This window comes from Eumetopias jubatus, unplaced genomic scaffold (genome assembly GCF_037043125.1).
Source record: "Eumetopias jubatus isolate StellerSeaLion01/CBP00866 unplaced genomic scaffold, mEumJub1_p1.0 scaffold_9, whole genome shotgun sequence".
NCBI classification, from domain to species: Eukaryota; Metazoa; Chordata; class Mammalia; order Carnivora; family Otariidae; genus Eumetopias; species Eumetopias jubatus.
Window position 1 is genome coordinate 50,518,278 of NW_028274815.1, and position 12,718 is coordinate 50,530,995.

Genomic DNA, 12,718 nt, shown 5'->3' on the forward strand with positions numbered 1-12,718 from the left:
GTGGAGGGGACTCAGAGGCCGGCAGGGGTGGGGAGGGAAGAGGTGGCTGGAGGAGAGGGGGTGGGGAAGAGGCCTGGGCCCTGAGCCTAGCTCTTGGCTCTTTGGCCCTCTCCAGTGGCTAGAGCCTGGGTATCAGGGAACCATGGACTACAGGGGAAGGGTCCCCCTTGCCCCGGAACTCCACCAGGCCCAGCAGCTCCGGTCCACACTGTGCTCCCTCTTGCCTGGCTTCTGATGTGCCAGGCCCCGGGCGTGACTGAGCTCTTTGAAGGCAGGGCTGGTCTATGGCACCTTCTGCCTTACTCTTCGGGGCTGCCCTGCCTTGACATAGAGCACGTACCTGGGAGCAGGGTCAGCTGAACTAAGCCACAAAGGCCCCGCACTTCCTTGACGCTACCTAGGGTGGAGATCAGGCCCAGGCCCCCCTCACTGAGGTAGCACCTCCCTTTCCAGCTCCCTCGGGCGGCGGGGGGGGGGGGGGGGGGGGGCGGGGGAGGGGCTCAGGCATCCCTACCGGCTTAGTCCCTGGAGCTGCAAACCAACACCTGGGCTGCCATAGAGCCTCCAGGGGAATGCTCTCCTCCCGGCGCCTTCTGCCTCCCTTCTTCCCATTCATTTATTCAACACTTACTGAATACCTCCTGTGTATTGGCCCTAGGCCTCGAGGATGCAGGGATGAACACCATCGATCGCACATCATGTTTGCTGCCTCATGGAGCTTGTTTAAAGTGGAGAGGGGCAGACGAGTGGACAGTCAACCTCAGCAACAAGTGATACAACTGGGATTAAGAAGTGCCAGGAGCTTTGGGGGCCCAGGGAAGTGGCCACACCCAGGCCGGAGGAGGGAAGATGTCTAAAGCTGCCTCCTGGACCTCCTGGACCATAAGCCCCCAGGAAGAACAGGGAGAGTGGGGAGGGGGAGGAGGAGAGGTGGTGACAGAGGGGCTGGCTCAGGCAAAGAGTCAGGCTGGGGAAAGCCCAGTGGATCTGAGGCCCTGAAATAAGTAGGTGCGTGTGGTGTCTTCGGTCCAAGGGGCAGGGTAGAGCTAGGCAGGGGACAGACAGCCCGGGAGTCTAGACTGGGTCCCTGAGGGCAGTGGGGTCATTGATCCACTTTATAGGGAACAGAGGGGTGGCCCAGCTTGTGGTTGGGAAGGTTCACAGTGTCTGAGGTAGGGGTGGACTGGGGCGGCTGGGACTCGAGGGGAAAGGAAGCAAAGAGGAGGCGAAGCAGGCCCAGGGCACCACTGGGTGGTGGTGTGGGGAGCTGGGGTGGGGCAGGGGGAGACGGTGACCTCAGCTGTGATTTAGATTTTAGGGTTGAGTTCAAGTGCCTGTGAGATGTCCATGAGAAGGTCTAGTAGGCAGTCCCTGCAGGCCCATGACTCAGGGCAGAAACATGGCGGGAGCCCCCTCAGATCTGGGAGTCCCCGGGAGGGTTGACTCACCCCCGGGGGGTTGTGCAGGGAAGAGGGCCCAGCCAAGCTGGGCCCCAGCGACCCTGACAAGTGTCCAATGGATGTCACAAAGCCTGGGGGCGGCAGTGAACTTGGAGAGAAGGATTTTTGTGGAGTATGGTGGGAAGAGAAGCCAGATTTGCTGTGGGTTGAAAAGTCAGTGGGAGGTGAGGAGGTGGAAAAGGCCAGTTGAGACAGTGCTTTAGAGAAATGCGGTTGCTGAGGAGGAGAGAGACCAGGCGGTAGCTGGAGCGTGACATGGGGTTAACGGGACGTCTTATCAGATGGGAGGTTCTTGTCAGTGTTGAAATGCTGATGGTCAAGAGTCAGTGGGCTGCAAAGGTGGGGGACGAGGAGGACAGACCGGGAGGGGGCTCCCAGAGTGGGCGTGGGGGGCGGTGGGCCCCAGGAGGTGCTGCCTTCTGAGGGGAGGGGTGGCCGGAGGGCAGGCGTGGAGCCGTGTGGACCGATTGTGGACAGGTAGGGTTTGATGGTGGGATGCTGGGAGGCTCCTTCTGTTGTCTTTGGCTTTTTCTCTGAAGTAGAAGGAAGGCTCTTATGCTCAGGATAAGTGGGGGGCTGAGGGTGGGGTGGCTGAGGAGGGTGGAGATGGTTTAAGGTGGCTGTCTGTGGAGAATGGGAGAAGGAGCCGACTGGGTGAAGTGGTCGGCAGGGAGAAGTTTGCTGGTCACTGTGGGGGTCCAGCTGTGAATGTTGAGTGGTCTCCAACAGGTGGTCAAAGTTCAAGTGGAGAGAAGGTGGATGCCTGTTGGAGTTCCTCCAAAGCTGGGCTTCTGCCATTTGGGGCTGGAAGGACTTTTTGGGCTAGGGATTAGCTGGAGTGATGGCCCCTGGAGTCCGGGTAGGAGGGGGAGGGAGTGAAGACTGAGCTGTCAGGAGTCTGGGGCCTGAGGTCTTCGTGGTCTAAAAACGGATAGGGAGAGTTGGGGGGTGGGTACTGGAAGGCTAGGGGACTGTGGAGTCCAAGAGGGTGGAGTTGGGATTTCCGGAGTGTGGGTGAGGCAGCCTTGGGTGGTGACCAGGCCCAGGCTGTGGTGCGGTGCAGCGGACAAGGCCCTTGGAGATGAGGAAGACACAACTCGGAGGTCAGAGTATAGGATGCTCACCCACACAGACATGCCGCCAGAGGAAGAGACAAGACCTAGACAGGAAGGGATACTCTGAGCCCCTTGGCAGGAGGGTGGTAAAGAAGGATGTGTCCATAGGTGGCGGAGAGGGAGAACTGTGGGCACTAGGGTGCTCCTAATGCTATTCCCAGCTTCCACGCTCACCCCTTCCCTCCTGCCCCCCACAACCTGTCTTCTCTGTTCTTGCTCTCTCCGCAGATTGAGACATCCCAGTTAGAGCCTGAGATTGCCCAGGCCACAAGTAGTCGGACAGTGGTGTACAACAAGGGGCTGTGAGTGGTGGCCCGCCGGCCTGGGGCTGGAGCTTGATCCAGGCCGGGCAGTTGGGGGAGGGGACGGAGTCTCTGGGGCTGCACCTGCGGGGAGGGGCAAGCTAACCCCACCGGTCCTGAGCCCCCCCCCCCCCCCCCCCCGCAGAGGAAGGGAGACTAATCTATTCACATGTTAACATACGGGAGAGGAATTCTGACACATTTCCTATAAAAAATAATCAAGTGCATTTCTGGGCCTTAGGTGGGGTTGTCAGAACTCTACTCAGCACAATTATGTGTGAAGCTGAATATTTGTACAGTGCCCACAGGGTAGAATTAGGATCCTTTTATACTTTGCTTTTCTTTTTTCTTTTTCTTTTTTATCAGAATCAAGTCTGAGCCTTGGTTGCCGCTGCCCAGATGCAGCAGCTGCCGGCGGTGGCCATACGAGTGGGCCTGGGGGCTGGTGGGTTTGGCAGCGGGCCTGATAGATTCAGGATATTCTGGTGGCCAGGCCCAGTGGCTCCCCAGGCTGGGCTGGGCTGGGCTGGGGCGGGGGCGGGGGCTGGGGGGGCAGTCTACATCTCACAGGATGAACCAGCAGCTATGACCAAGGTCCTCAGGAGGGGGCCCAGGGAGTCAGGAGCACTGGCAGCCTCTGAAAGATTTTGTGGGCAGTTGGCTCTTAGCGTGGCTGGCCCTCATCCACGCACAAGCTGCAGAACCAATCCCTCTGCATGAAGCCCAGTGCCTGGGGCTGGGGTCACCCTTCATGGAACCCTGCTGATCCATTCGAGGCCCCTGAAATGACCCCAGCTCCAGGCAAGAAGCCCCAAGAAGGAATGATGTTTGGTTGGAATTGTGGGCCTGCACTTCTGACCTCTACAGGAAGATCCTCCTTGTAGTTACCAGGCTGGAAGTTGGGCCAAGGGTGGGGCTGGAGCTGGAGCAGGGCTGACTGCCATCTGGGGGGCGCCTCTCCAGGCCCCCTGGGGCTGTCTGCCCCATCCTACCGCTTCCCGAGTGGGAGGGTCTTCTGCCTGAGGGCGGAGGCCAGGTTTCCAGGCACCTGACTCTGAGAGTCAGCCTCGAGCCAGAAACTGCAGGCCCTGGCTGTAGTACAAAGGGGCTGTGTGACCTTGGAGAAGTCCACTCCCCTCTCTGAGCCTCTACTCCCTGTCCGGAACCAGAGGACTGGAGCAAGGGGTTCCCACAGGCTCTTCCAGCAGGACCTCGTCTTCGCCTGTCCTGCTCGGATGCTGGCCAGCCCAGGCACATCCCCCAGTGTGGACACTGGACTGGGAAAGGGGCAGGCCCCTCTGGGAACAGCCAGCAGTTGGCCTCAGAACCTGGACCTTGCCTTTCTGTATGTGAGCCCACATCCCGGGAACACTTGACCTTTGCCAGACACTTTGCAGTTCTGAAGGAGGAGATAGCGTGGGTGGCTGTGCCTATGTGGGGCCCCACACCCACATGCCACCTCTTACCGTGCACTGGCCTCCGGGGCCACGTGCTGCTGGCTCCTGTCTTCTCCCACCTGTGGGCTGGGAAGAGGAGAGGTCGGCAGGGGCTCTGCAGAGGGAGGGGGAACGGGGCAAACAAAGAGGAAGCGTGGGCCTCATTGGACCCCTCTCCTGGCCCCAACTGGACTGGAGTCCTCAACATTGCAGCCTCAGGGCCTCCCTTCCCCTGGTGACTCCACCTGGGGAGACACGCCAGCTGGGAGACACGTGGCTGGTGGTGACACAGGTGCAGGAGAAGGCTAGTGCAGGGCAGCGAGGGTGTGGCCACGGGCGGCTTTCACCATCCTCAGTGCAGGGGTGCTTGTGGTAACGTGGGTCTTCCACAGGCATGGACACCAGGCGCCCCCTCAGAAGCCCCTGCTGCCCTCACTTGCCAGCCAGGCCCTGCTATTTCTGCAGGATGCTGCCCTGAGGGACCCCCTCCCAGTGCCCTCAGGAGCGGCACCCCCTGCCCCTGACCAATCAGGAAAGGGTGAAAGCAGAGCAAGTAGGGAGAACAAAACAGTGGAGGGAAAGGTTGCCACAGTGTGAGAGGGTCAAGTATTTTTGAGCTAATCCTGCCATAATATGACTGTGCCAATGACAGGCTGGGCACGTCTGGGTCCCCTTTTGAAAAGCTCTCTTCTAGCTCACCCTGCCCCACCTCTCTATGGGTCTTGTTCTTGTCTTCTTCTTTCACTTTACCTTGAGACCAAAACTGCACACCCCAGCCCCACTCCCACCCCCTCTGGAGGCCTGGAAGAGATGGGGTCTCTCCGACTCCGTCTCTGTGCTGGCTGCCCTCGCCCAGCCCCACCCCAGCCCCGGCCCTGCGGCCTTGGCATCTCATAACCGACTTACTTTGTCTCCTGGATGATTTCTGGTCATGCCCCCAAATGCAATTCCAGGTGAGCTAGGGGGACTCCTCTTTGGGGAGGGGATTGGCAAAGGATCTGTATAGCTCAGGGTGATGGTGGGGGTCCAGTGGGCCATGCTGCTAAGATAAGCCCTGGCTTGGCTGTGGAAAACACCACGAGGGAAAACTTTCTGCCAACATCCATCCCCCACTCAGCCGAGGCCAGAGGAAGGGACATGGCGGACAGACTGGCTCATGACTGGGGAGGAGGCTGAGCCGGGCCCCACAGTTAGGGGGTAGCTGGCCCAGCTGTGTCAGAACACAGGGCACCCCTGCCACCCCGGTTCTCTAGGCCTGGTGTACTGGTCCACCTTCTCCTGGTCACTTCAGACATTCCCTCAGACTCGGGGACACACTTCTCCCATTTCCAGAGAACAATCCGATGGTGCGGGGACCAGAAGCCCAAGATGTCTAGACGGCGGCTGGGGCAAGGTGCCTGACAGCCCCTTTCTACTTCCTGATTGTGAGCTGGCTTGTTTTCCGTCCTGAGCCCCTGGCCTGGGAGCAGGGTGGGGGGTCCCTGAGAGAAGAAAGACCAGAGGCAAGGTGGTTTTCCAGCCCCGGGCTGGGTGTGAGTGAGGCACCAGCACACGTGCCTTAGCCACACCAAGGAGACTTTGCAGTGTCTTTTTAACCTTCTCAGAAAATTTCTCAGTCTCTGATTTATGTAATACTAATGAGCTGTGGGCAATAAATGATGGATTTAAAGCCTCGGGGCTTGGCTTTGTGGATTGTGGGTGGGAGCGAGAGGGGTACGGAAGCACAGTGAGGACAAGCCAGGGCTGCCTGAGGGTTTTGTGGGAAGGCCCCCGAGGAAGGGGCAGACCGGGGCTCCGGGAGGAGTCAGGCTCACCGGGAGGCCCAGAAGGAAAGGGAGAGGAAAGGATGGAAGAGCATGTGAGGGCAGGAAGCGGGACAGAGGGGTGGGCTGAACTCTGCAGAAGGCCCCTCCCCTTTACTAAGGGCCCCACTGCAAGGAACTTGAGCAGACAGGGATTTGGGTAGATCCTCGTACTGTTGATCTCCAGGGGACTGGGAGGGGGAGTGCAGGGGGAGGGTAGTTCTGGACTGCCTGGGAGCCCAGAGAGGCTTCATAGGGAGGCAAGGTTTGAGCCAAGTGGAAAGGTTGCCATGTCTGCAGCGGTGCATGGTACTAGCCCCAGGAACTCTGCCCCTTCCTAGCTGCTCCACAGTCCCTCGGCCAGGCCTCAGCCACCTTCTGACAATGCTGGCTCTTCTTCCTCTAGGCAGCCCCCAGAATTCCTGAGGGAGTGAGGCCTAAACTCTTCTCCCGGACCTCCAAGCCTCTTCCACCCCTGCAGGGAGCAGCTGATGGCCTCCCATTGCCAGGGAGACCACGTAGTAGAGGTGAGGTCCATGGTTGGGGTCAGGCCAACCCGGGTTCCAGTCCCAGCTTGGCCCCAGCATGACTCTGTGACTTCCAGCCAGTCATTTCCTTTATGCACCCCTTAATTCCCTCAGATGTTTAAGGAGCACCTTCTCTAGCAGGGCCATGGTGTCTTTAGCTATAAAATGTCAAGAGCAGCATCACTTGCTGGGCTGGTGTGAGGACTGGAGAGACCAGGTGAGGAGCACACAGACTCTTCTCATGCCTCCCATGTGTCAGGAGGGCTGCTGCCTCCCCTTACCTGGGCACTGGGCCTCCCTAGGAGAGTGGGGGGAGGAAAAAGGATGGGGATGGGGTCTGTTCTCAAGCGATACTTCTAGGTCATGGGGCTTCTGGTCTCGGGGGAATTTCTTTGTGGAAGAGCCCCACTGGCCACAGCCCCCATCCGGGCGGAAATCTTTGACTCTCAGGACAGACACAAATCCCTCCTAGGAGCTGTTTGTTGTTTTTAGCTGGTTTGGGGGCTCAGCTCCTGCCCAGCCCGGAGATCATTAACACTCCAGGAATGTGGCTTCCCCTGGCCCCATCCCCACCCACTGGCCCCTAAGGCCTCCCTCCTCCCACTCAGGCCATGGTTAGAAGGAGGGTCAGAATGCTAGGGGATGAAGACAGTGATGAGTGACCCTTTCTCAAGGCCCGGGGTCATTTTCAGAATGGAGCTCCCTCAGCCTCCCAGAGCTGCTGCCGCTCCTGCCATCTCACCCACAAGCCCTGCTGCTGATTAGCCCCTTAAACAGCAAGGTCTCAGCCACTCCCAAAAGGCCTAACCCCCATGTGCCCTTGCTTCCCTGCAGTACCAGGTGTCTCTCAGGGCAGTGGCTGAAAAATGTTCATTCACTTCTCACGCCCCACTCCAACGTAGCTGTTGGCAACCTTGTCTAAGCTCAGAGCCTGGCTCCTTCCTGACAAGGACATCTTCTCAGAGTCTGGGGCCCCACCTCACCCCAGTTCCCTGGGACTTGTGGGAGGGTAAAGAGAAGGAAAGAGAAAGAGAAGGTAGACAAATGGGTGACAGAGGCACCAGGTGCCCCCCCTCAAGGACCCCATACACATCCAATGAGGAAGTGAGGGAAGGAGGCTGCTATCAGTCCCTGGCCACCTGCGCTGGTTCCCCTCCTCTCCACAGGTAAGAGTGGCAGAGGGAGGGACAGCACATCAGGGCCCTCACTCAGTCCAGGGGTGAACGGCAAGAAGCTCAGTGTTAGGGAATAGGGGGCAAGACGAGACACCGGAGATGGAAGTGGCTCAGCTGGCAGCCACCGGAAGCTTTAAGTAGGGAAGTGGATTCATCTGGCAACAGAGTAGAGTGTATGGTGGACACAGGCAAGACTGCTGGGGAGACCAGGAGAGAGTCAAGTTGGGGGAAGACGGCGCCTAGACCAGGTGGTGGAATGGGGATGGAGAGAACGAAGAGATCGGGACTGCTCAGCTCCTGGTGATTGATGGTGGAGAGGTGGCAAAGGGAGGTCAAGAGATGGCCCCAGGTTCCTGGCTTGGGCAGCTGAGGACAGAGATGGTGGTGCCATCTCTCAGGGCTAAGGGACAGAAAAGGAAGAACAAATCTACAGAGAAGGTAATGCATTCTGTTTTACAGGTTATTAGAGGTTCCTGTGAGAGACCCAAGTCATGATGTCAGGGGACGACTGGGTGTGCTTGTCGGGAGCTCAGGAGGCGGGTGGGAACTAGATACGGAGCTTGGCGTGTTATCCATTTATTGAGAGCACCTGGCGCTAAAGGACCGGCAGCCACCACCCAGGGGGAGTCTGTGGGGTGAGAAGAGGGAGACCTGGGATGGAACCTCTAGGAGCCCCCATCTCTGAGGCCTGGCCAGAGACAGGAGGCTACTAAGAAGCTCCGCCACAAGAAGGGTATTATGGGCTGAACTGTGTCCCCCTAAATTCAAATGTTGAAGTCCCAACCCCCAGGACCTCAGAATGCAACTGTATTCGGAGGTAGGGTCTTTAAAGAGGTCATTAAGGTAAAACAAGCTCATGAGGGCAGGTCTTCATCCAGTATGACTGGTCACCGTATAAGAAGTGGAAATTTGGACACAGACATCCATAGAGGGGAAACACCATGTGAACATGAAGACAGCCACCTTCAAGCCACGAAGAGAAGCTTCAGGAGAGATCAGCCCTGCTGGCACTTTGAGCTCGGACGTCTAGCCTCCGGAACTGTGAGAAAATAAATCCCTGTCGCTTAAGCTGCCCCGTCTGTGGTGTTTGTCCTGACGGCCCCAGCACTTTAATGCCAGGGGTAAGAGGAAGATGAGGAGAACGGGGTAGACAAGAGACGAGGATGCTTCCGGTAGGGGAGGTTGTCCACATACTGAACAGGTGCTGGGAGGTGAGGAAGATGGGACACACAGCATGTCCCCTGGAAGGACCTGGAGAGAATAGTCTCAGTGGAGTGTGGTCAGGCAAAAGCCAGATCTCCATGGGCTGGGAAGTTAGTAGGACTCTGACTGGCCGCCCGTGTACCTTAACTTGTAAAACAAAGAGTTTCCAAGACATTGGGTTGTGAGCTGGGCGTTGGGACATGACAATGGCTGCAGCACCATGTGGGGCTAAGGGAAGGCGTCAGAAGGAACACTCGGGCATGTGGACAGTAACGGGTGAGAGGGAGGAGCCTGAGGAGGCAGGAAAGAGAAGTGAGGTCCCCAGAGAGGAGAGGGGCAGGCCAGAAGGAGAGGAGGGTCTCGGGGTAACAGGACGGAGGTGGTGTGGGTTTGAGGGTGGGAGGTTGGGAGGGTGAGAGGCTAGCTTGCCTGGGGCCCCCAGATCCATTCTGCACCATTCTCTACCCGCTCTCTGTCCCGGGAGGCTGACTCGTATGGACTTGCCGTCTGGCTCCTGGGATTGGGAGTCTCCAGTGAAGGATTTGAGGAGAGTGACACTGGCCGATTCATTCCCCTGGCCTCCCCTGCCTCCTTGGGCCCCCTGCTACTGAAGGCCACAGCTCCTATCTGGGGCCATCTCCATCCATCTGTCCTCTCAGGTTCTGGTAACTGCTCCTGCCCCTGCCTCTTCAGGCCCCAGGGCTGTGGGCCACTGTTGTTAGCTTGGGGCACTACAACAGCTCTTCTTGGGGTCCCAAAATTTGTGAACTGCTCCTTTATCCAACCCTCCTCAGACTGCCCCATTTGAAGAAACTATCTCTTTCTTCCCGTCCCCCGGTTGATATGAAGGTGTTCTCTTCCAGAGCTTCTCATTTCCCTCTGGAGATGGAAATAAGGTCTTCTGTTGCGGGTAAGCAGGGAAAGCGGTTTGGGGAGAAGGGTGACTGTTTGAGACATCCCCTGTGGAGAACAGGAGTGGATTTATCAACCTAAACTGAGGCTGGGACCTTGGACTTCAAGGGGTGCCATCCAGCACGCTTGTCTGATGTCCTCACAGACTCAGCTGCAAGGGCAGATGAGGAAACAGGTTCGAGCAAGTTTGTGATTTTGCCGGGCAGGTGCAACCAAGGAGCAGTGGGACCAGGGGATGTGGGAGAGAGAACAGAGGGGCCTGTGGCCAGGAGCAGCCTGTGAGGAGGTCAAAGCGTGGATGTAGCAGGAAATTGAGCGAGTGAGCGGGAAGAACGTGTGGTCTGATAGGAAAAGACATCTGAATGTGCGATTTGGAAGAAGGCGTGATTCCGGGCTCTCGTTAAGCCCTGGGGGTGAGAGTGGTGAGGAGGGGAGTGGGGAATGGGGGCCTGGGACGCTGGGTGGGTTGTTCATGGAGACCCCCGGGTCTTGGGGAGACAGGAAGACCCTAAGCTGGTGGCCACAGCCTGACAAATGAGGGGGTATGACGGGGACAGGCGGCACACCCCGCCCACGTGCCCCGCCGCACGCCCACACACACCCACACAGTCACAGTCGCGCGCACACGCCCACAGCCCTCCCAGACACTCCCAGACACCCTCACATGCACTCACCCTCACACACACCCCAGACAGCAGATGGGGCGCTCGGGTAATTGGTTAAACCTGTTCCCGATGTCTGGCTCCGCATTGGCAGCGCCTGTCTGACAGGAAAGCTGGCTGGGCCTGCACCACTCAGCCTGCTGGCCTCCCTGCCCCTCCCCCTGCATGGCTGCCCGGGAGCAGGGGCTCCAGCAGAGGCCTGCCGGCCCCCACCTGGCTCCCTCCTGGGCGGAACCCAGTTCACTAGGCACGGGTTCCGTGAAGCCCCATGGGAAGCAGTCACAGCACCCCTGAGGAGGAGTTGGTGAAAACCAAGTGCAGAGATGCTAAGATCACAAGCCATGCAGCTACAGAGTTGTGGGGACTAATCTCAGGAAGTTCCATGGACGAGAGGAGCATGAAGATCATTCCCCGAAGCTAAGGCACATGGCTTGGGCCACGGGAGTTAAGAACAGCTGCCCCGTACCGTGTTCCCTCCACTTAAGCCACATGCAGCGTGGGGTTGTCTCTTGTCATCAGTACCGCAGCCGTCTGACTCTGCAGGGCCTGGGAGGCCAGCCCAGCTGGGGGGGCGGGGGGGGGGACATGACATCGCCAGGCTCATTTGGGGAACGCCTGGCCAAGCAGCCCTTGTCCACCCGTCCACCTGCAGGGCCCCGATCTCCAAGAGGAAGGAGCAGTCAAAGGAGGGACGGGAGCATCATTCCTCAGCTTCTTCTCCCCTTCCCGGCTGCATCTGTGTCTCTTCAAGAGAAACTTTGGTTTGTTCCCTGGAGAGGGCCCAAAAACTCCCAAATTAGCAAACCTGGCAAGCCGGCAGCTCAGAAAATAGTTCATCCTGATTCCATGTTTTTCAGGCTCACAGAAGCCTTTATTAATGAAGTCACAACACCAATATTTACCGTCTGCAGGGAGAGGCACAACACGGGGGGGGGGGGGTGGAGGGAGTGCAGTGGGGACTCCCGCCCCGCCCCACGCAGGCCTGGCCTAGGAAGACTGGCAGGTTTCCTTGGGTCCTTTCCAGCCCTTTATCTGGATGACAGGGGCTACTCTGTTGGGATCCTCCTGCGCCCCCTCCCCCACCAAGTGAGAGACTCTTGAGAGGAACAGCTCACCCGTTCCTCTGCCCCCACCAGTGCCAGAAGGACACCTCCCCTTCTCCACCTCAGCCCACTTGTGGGTACATGCTCCCCAGAGGTTATCCACCTGCTTGGCAGTGAGACAATGCGCTTTGAGGTTAGGACTTTCAAGATGTGGGGAATGTGTTTCCTGGTTGATGGGGTGGGGAGGGCCATTGGGATGGGAAAAAGCCCTTTGGTTTCTAGCATTGACCGGACCCAAGTGAGATGCTGACGGTCCCAGCAAAAGGACCTTCCGTGCTTGGATCCCTGCACGTGCCCCAGGCAAGTCTTCAACATTGACGTCAACGTGGATCAAGCCCCCAGCACATTCCAGGAGCCAAGAGAAACATGAGTAAAGGCACAGCACAGGCAAAACCCATGGCTCACAGGGGGTCAGGGATGACATGGGCGAGACTGAAGCAGAGGGCACCAGGAGTGAGGTAGCAGAGGCCAAGGCTGGGAAAGAAATGGGGGTAGGGTGGGGGGCTTAGGATGAGTGTGACACAGTCCTTGTGGGCTCAAGGAAGAGAACCCTAGCCACAGTATGGAGGGGCCTCATCTCTGACATCCACACATTATTACACATACCACTCCTTCCCTTCCCTCCCCTCCCCACCCCCCAGGAGCCATGTACACTGCTTCCCAAGGTAGAAGAAATCTTGGCCATTTGCCGAGGTGGGCAATCCTGGAGGAGAACAGGTGGGGAGATGAGTCAGCTGTGAACGTGTTGGGTTCGAGGTGCCGGGAGGCCTGGAGTGCAGCAGATGTGGGCGGCGGGCTTCGTGGGTCTGCAGCTTGGCAGAGGTTGCCTGCAGGGAGCCCAGGGCGCCAGGAGAAGTCCTGCACATGGATGTGAAGCCCCAGGTGGAGGGCACAGTGAAGAGGCAGGAGGCGCAAGGGCTGGCCCTGCAGTGGACAGGGGCGACGAGGCCAGGATAAGACGGGAAGACCTGGAGAGGCAGGTGACGGTGTCAGAGGCACCGGAATGAAGGAAGAGGGGGGT

General features: G+C 58.5%; 1 protein-coding gene across 11 annotated transcripts in view; it reads left to right on the forward strand.

Annotated features, from left to right (window-relative positions):
- Positions 1–8,398, forward strand: part of SFXN5 (sideroflexin 5) — a 114,980-nt gene extending 106,582 nt beyond the window's left edge. For 4 of the 11 annotated variants that reach the window (XM_028116165.2, XM_028116172.2, XM_028116164.2 and 1 more), the window contains one exon: positions 6,522–8,369. In XM_028116165.2, coding sequence (XP_027971966.1) covers positions 6,522–6,704 — 183 coding nt within the window. In that variant the 3' untranslated portion in view covers positions 6,705–8,369. Of the gene's footprint in view, positions 1–2,803; positions 2,986–6,521 lie in introns of those variants that run through there. The other 7 variants (XM_028116175.2, XM_088026463.1, XM_088026462.1 and 4 more) reach the window with 4 other exon arrangements.
- The last annotated feature ends 4,320 nt before the right edge of the window (positions 8,399–12,718 follow it).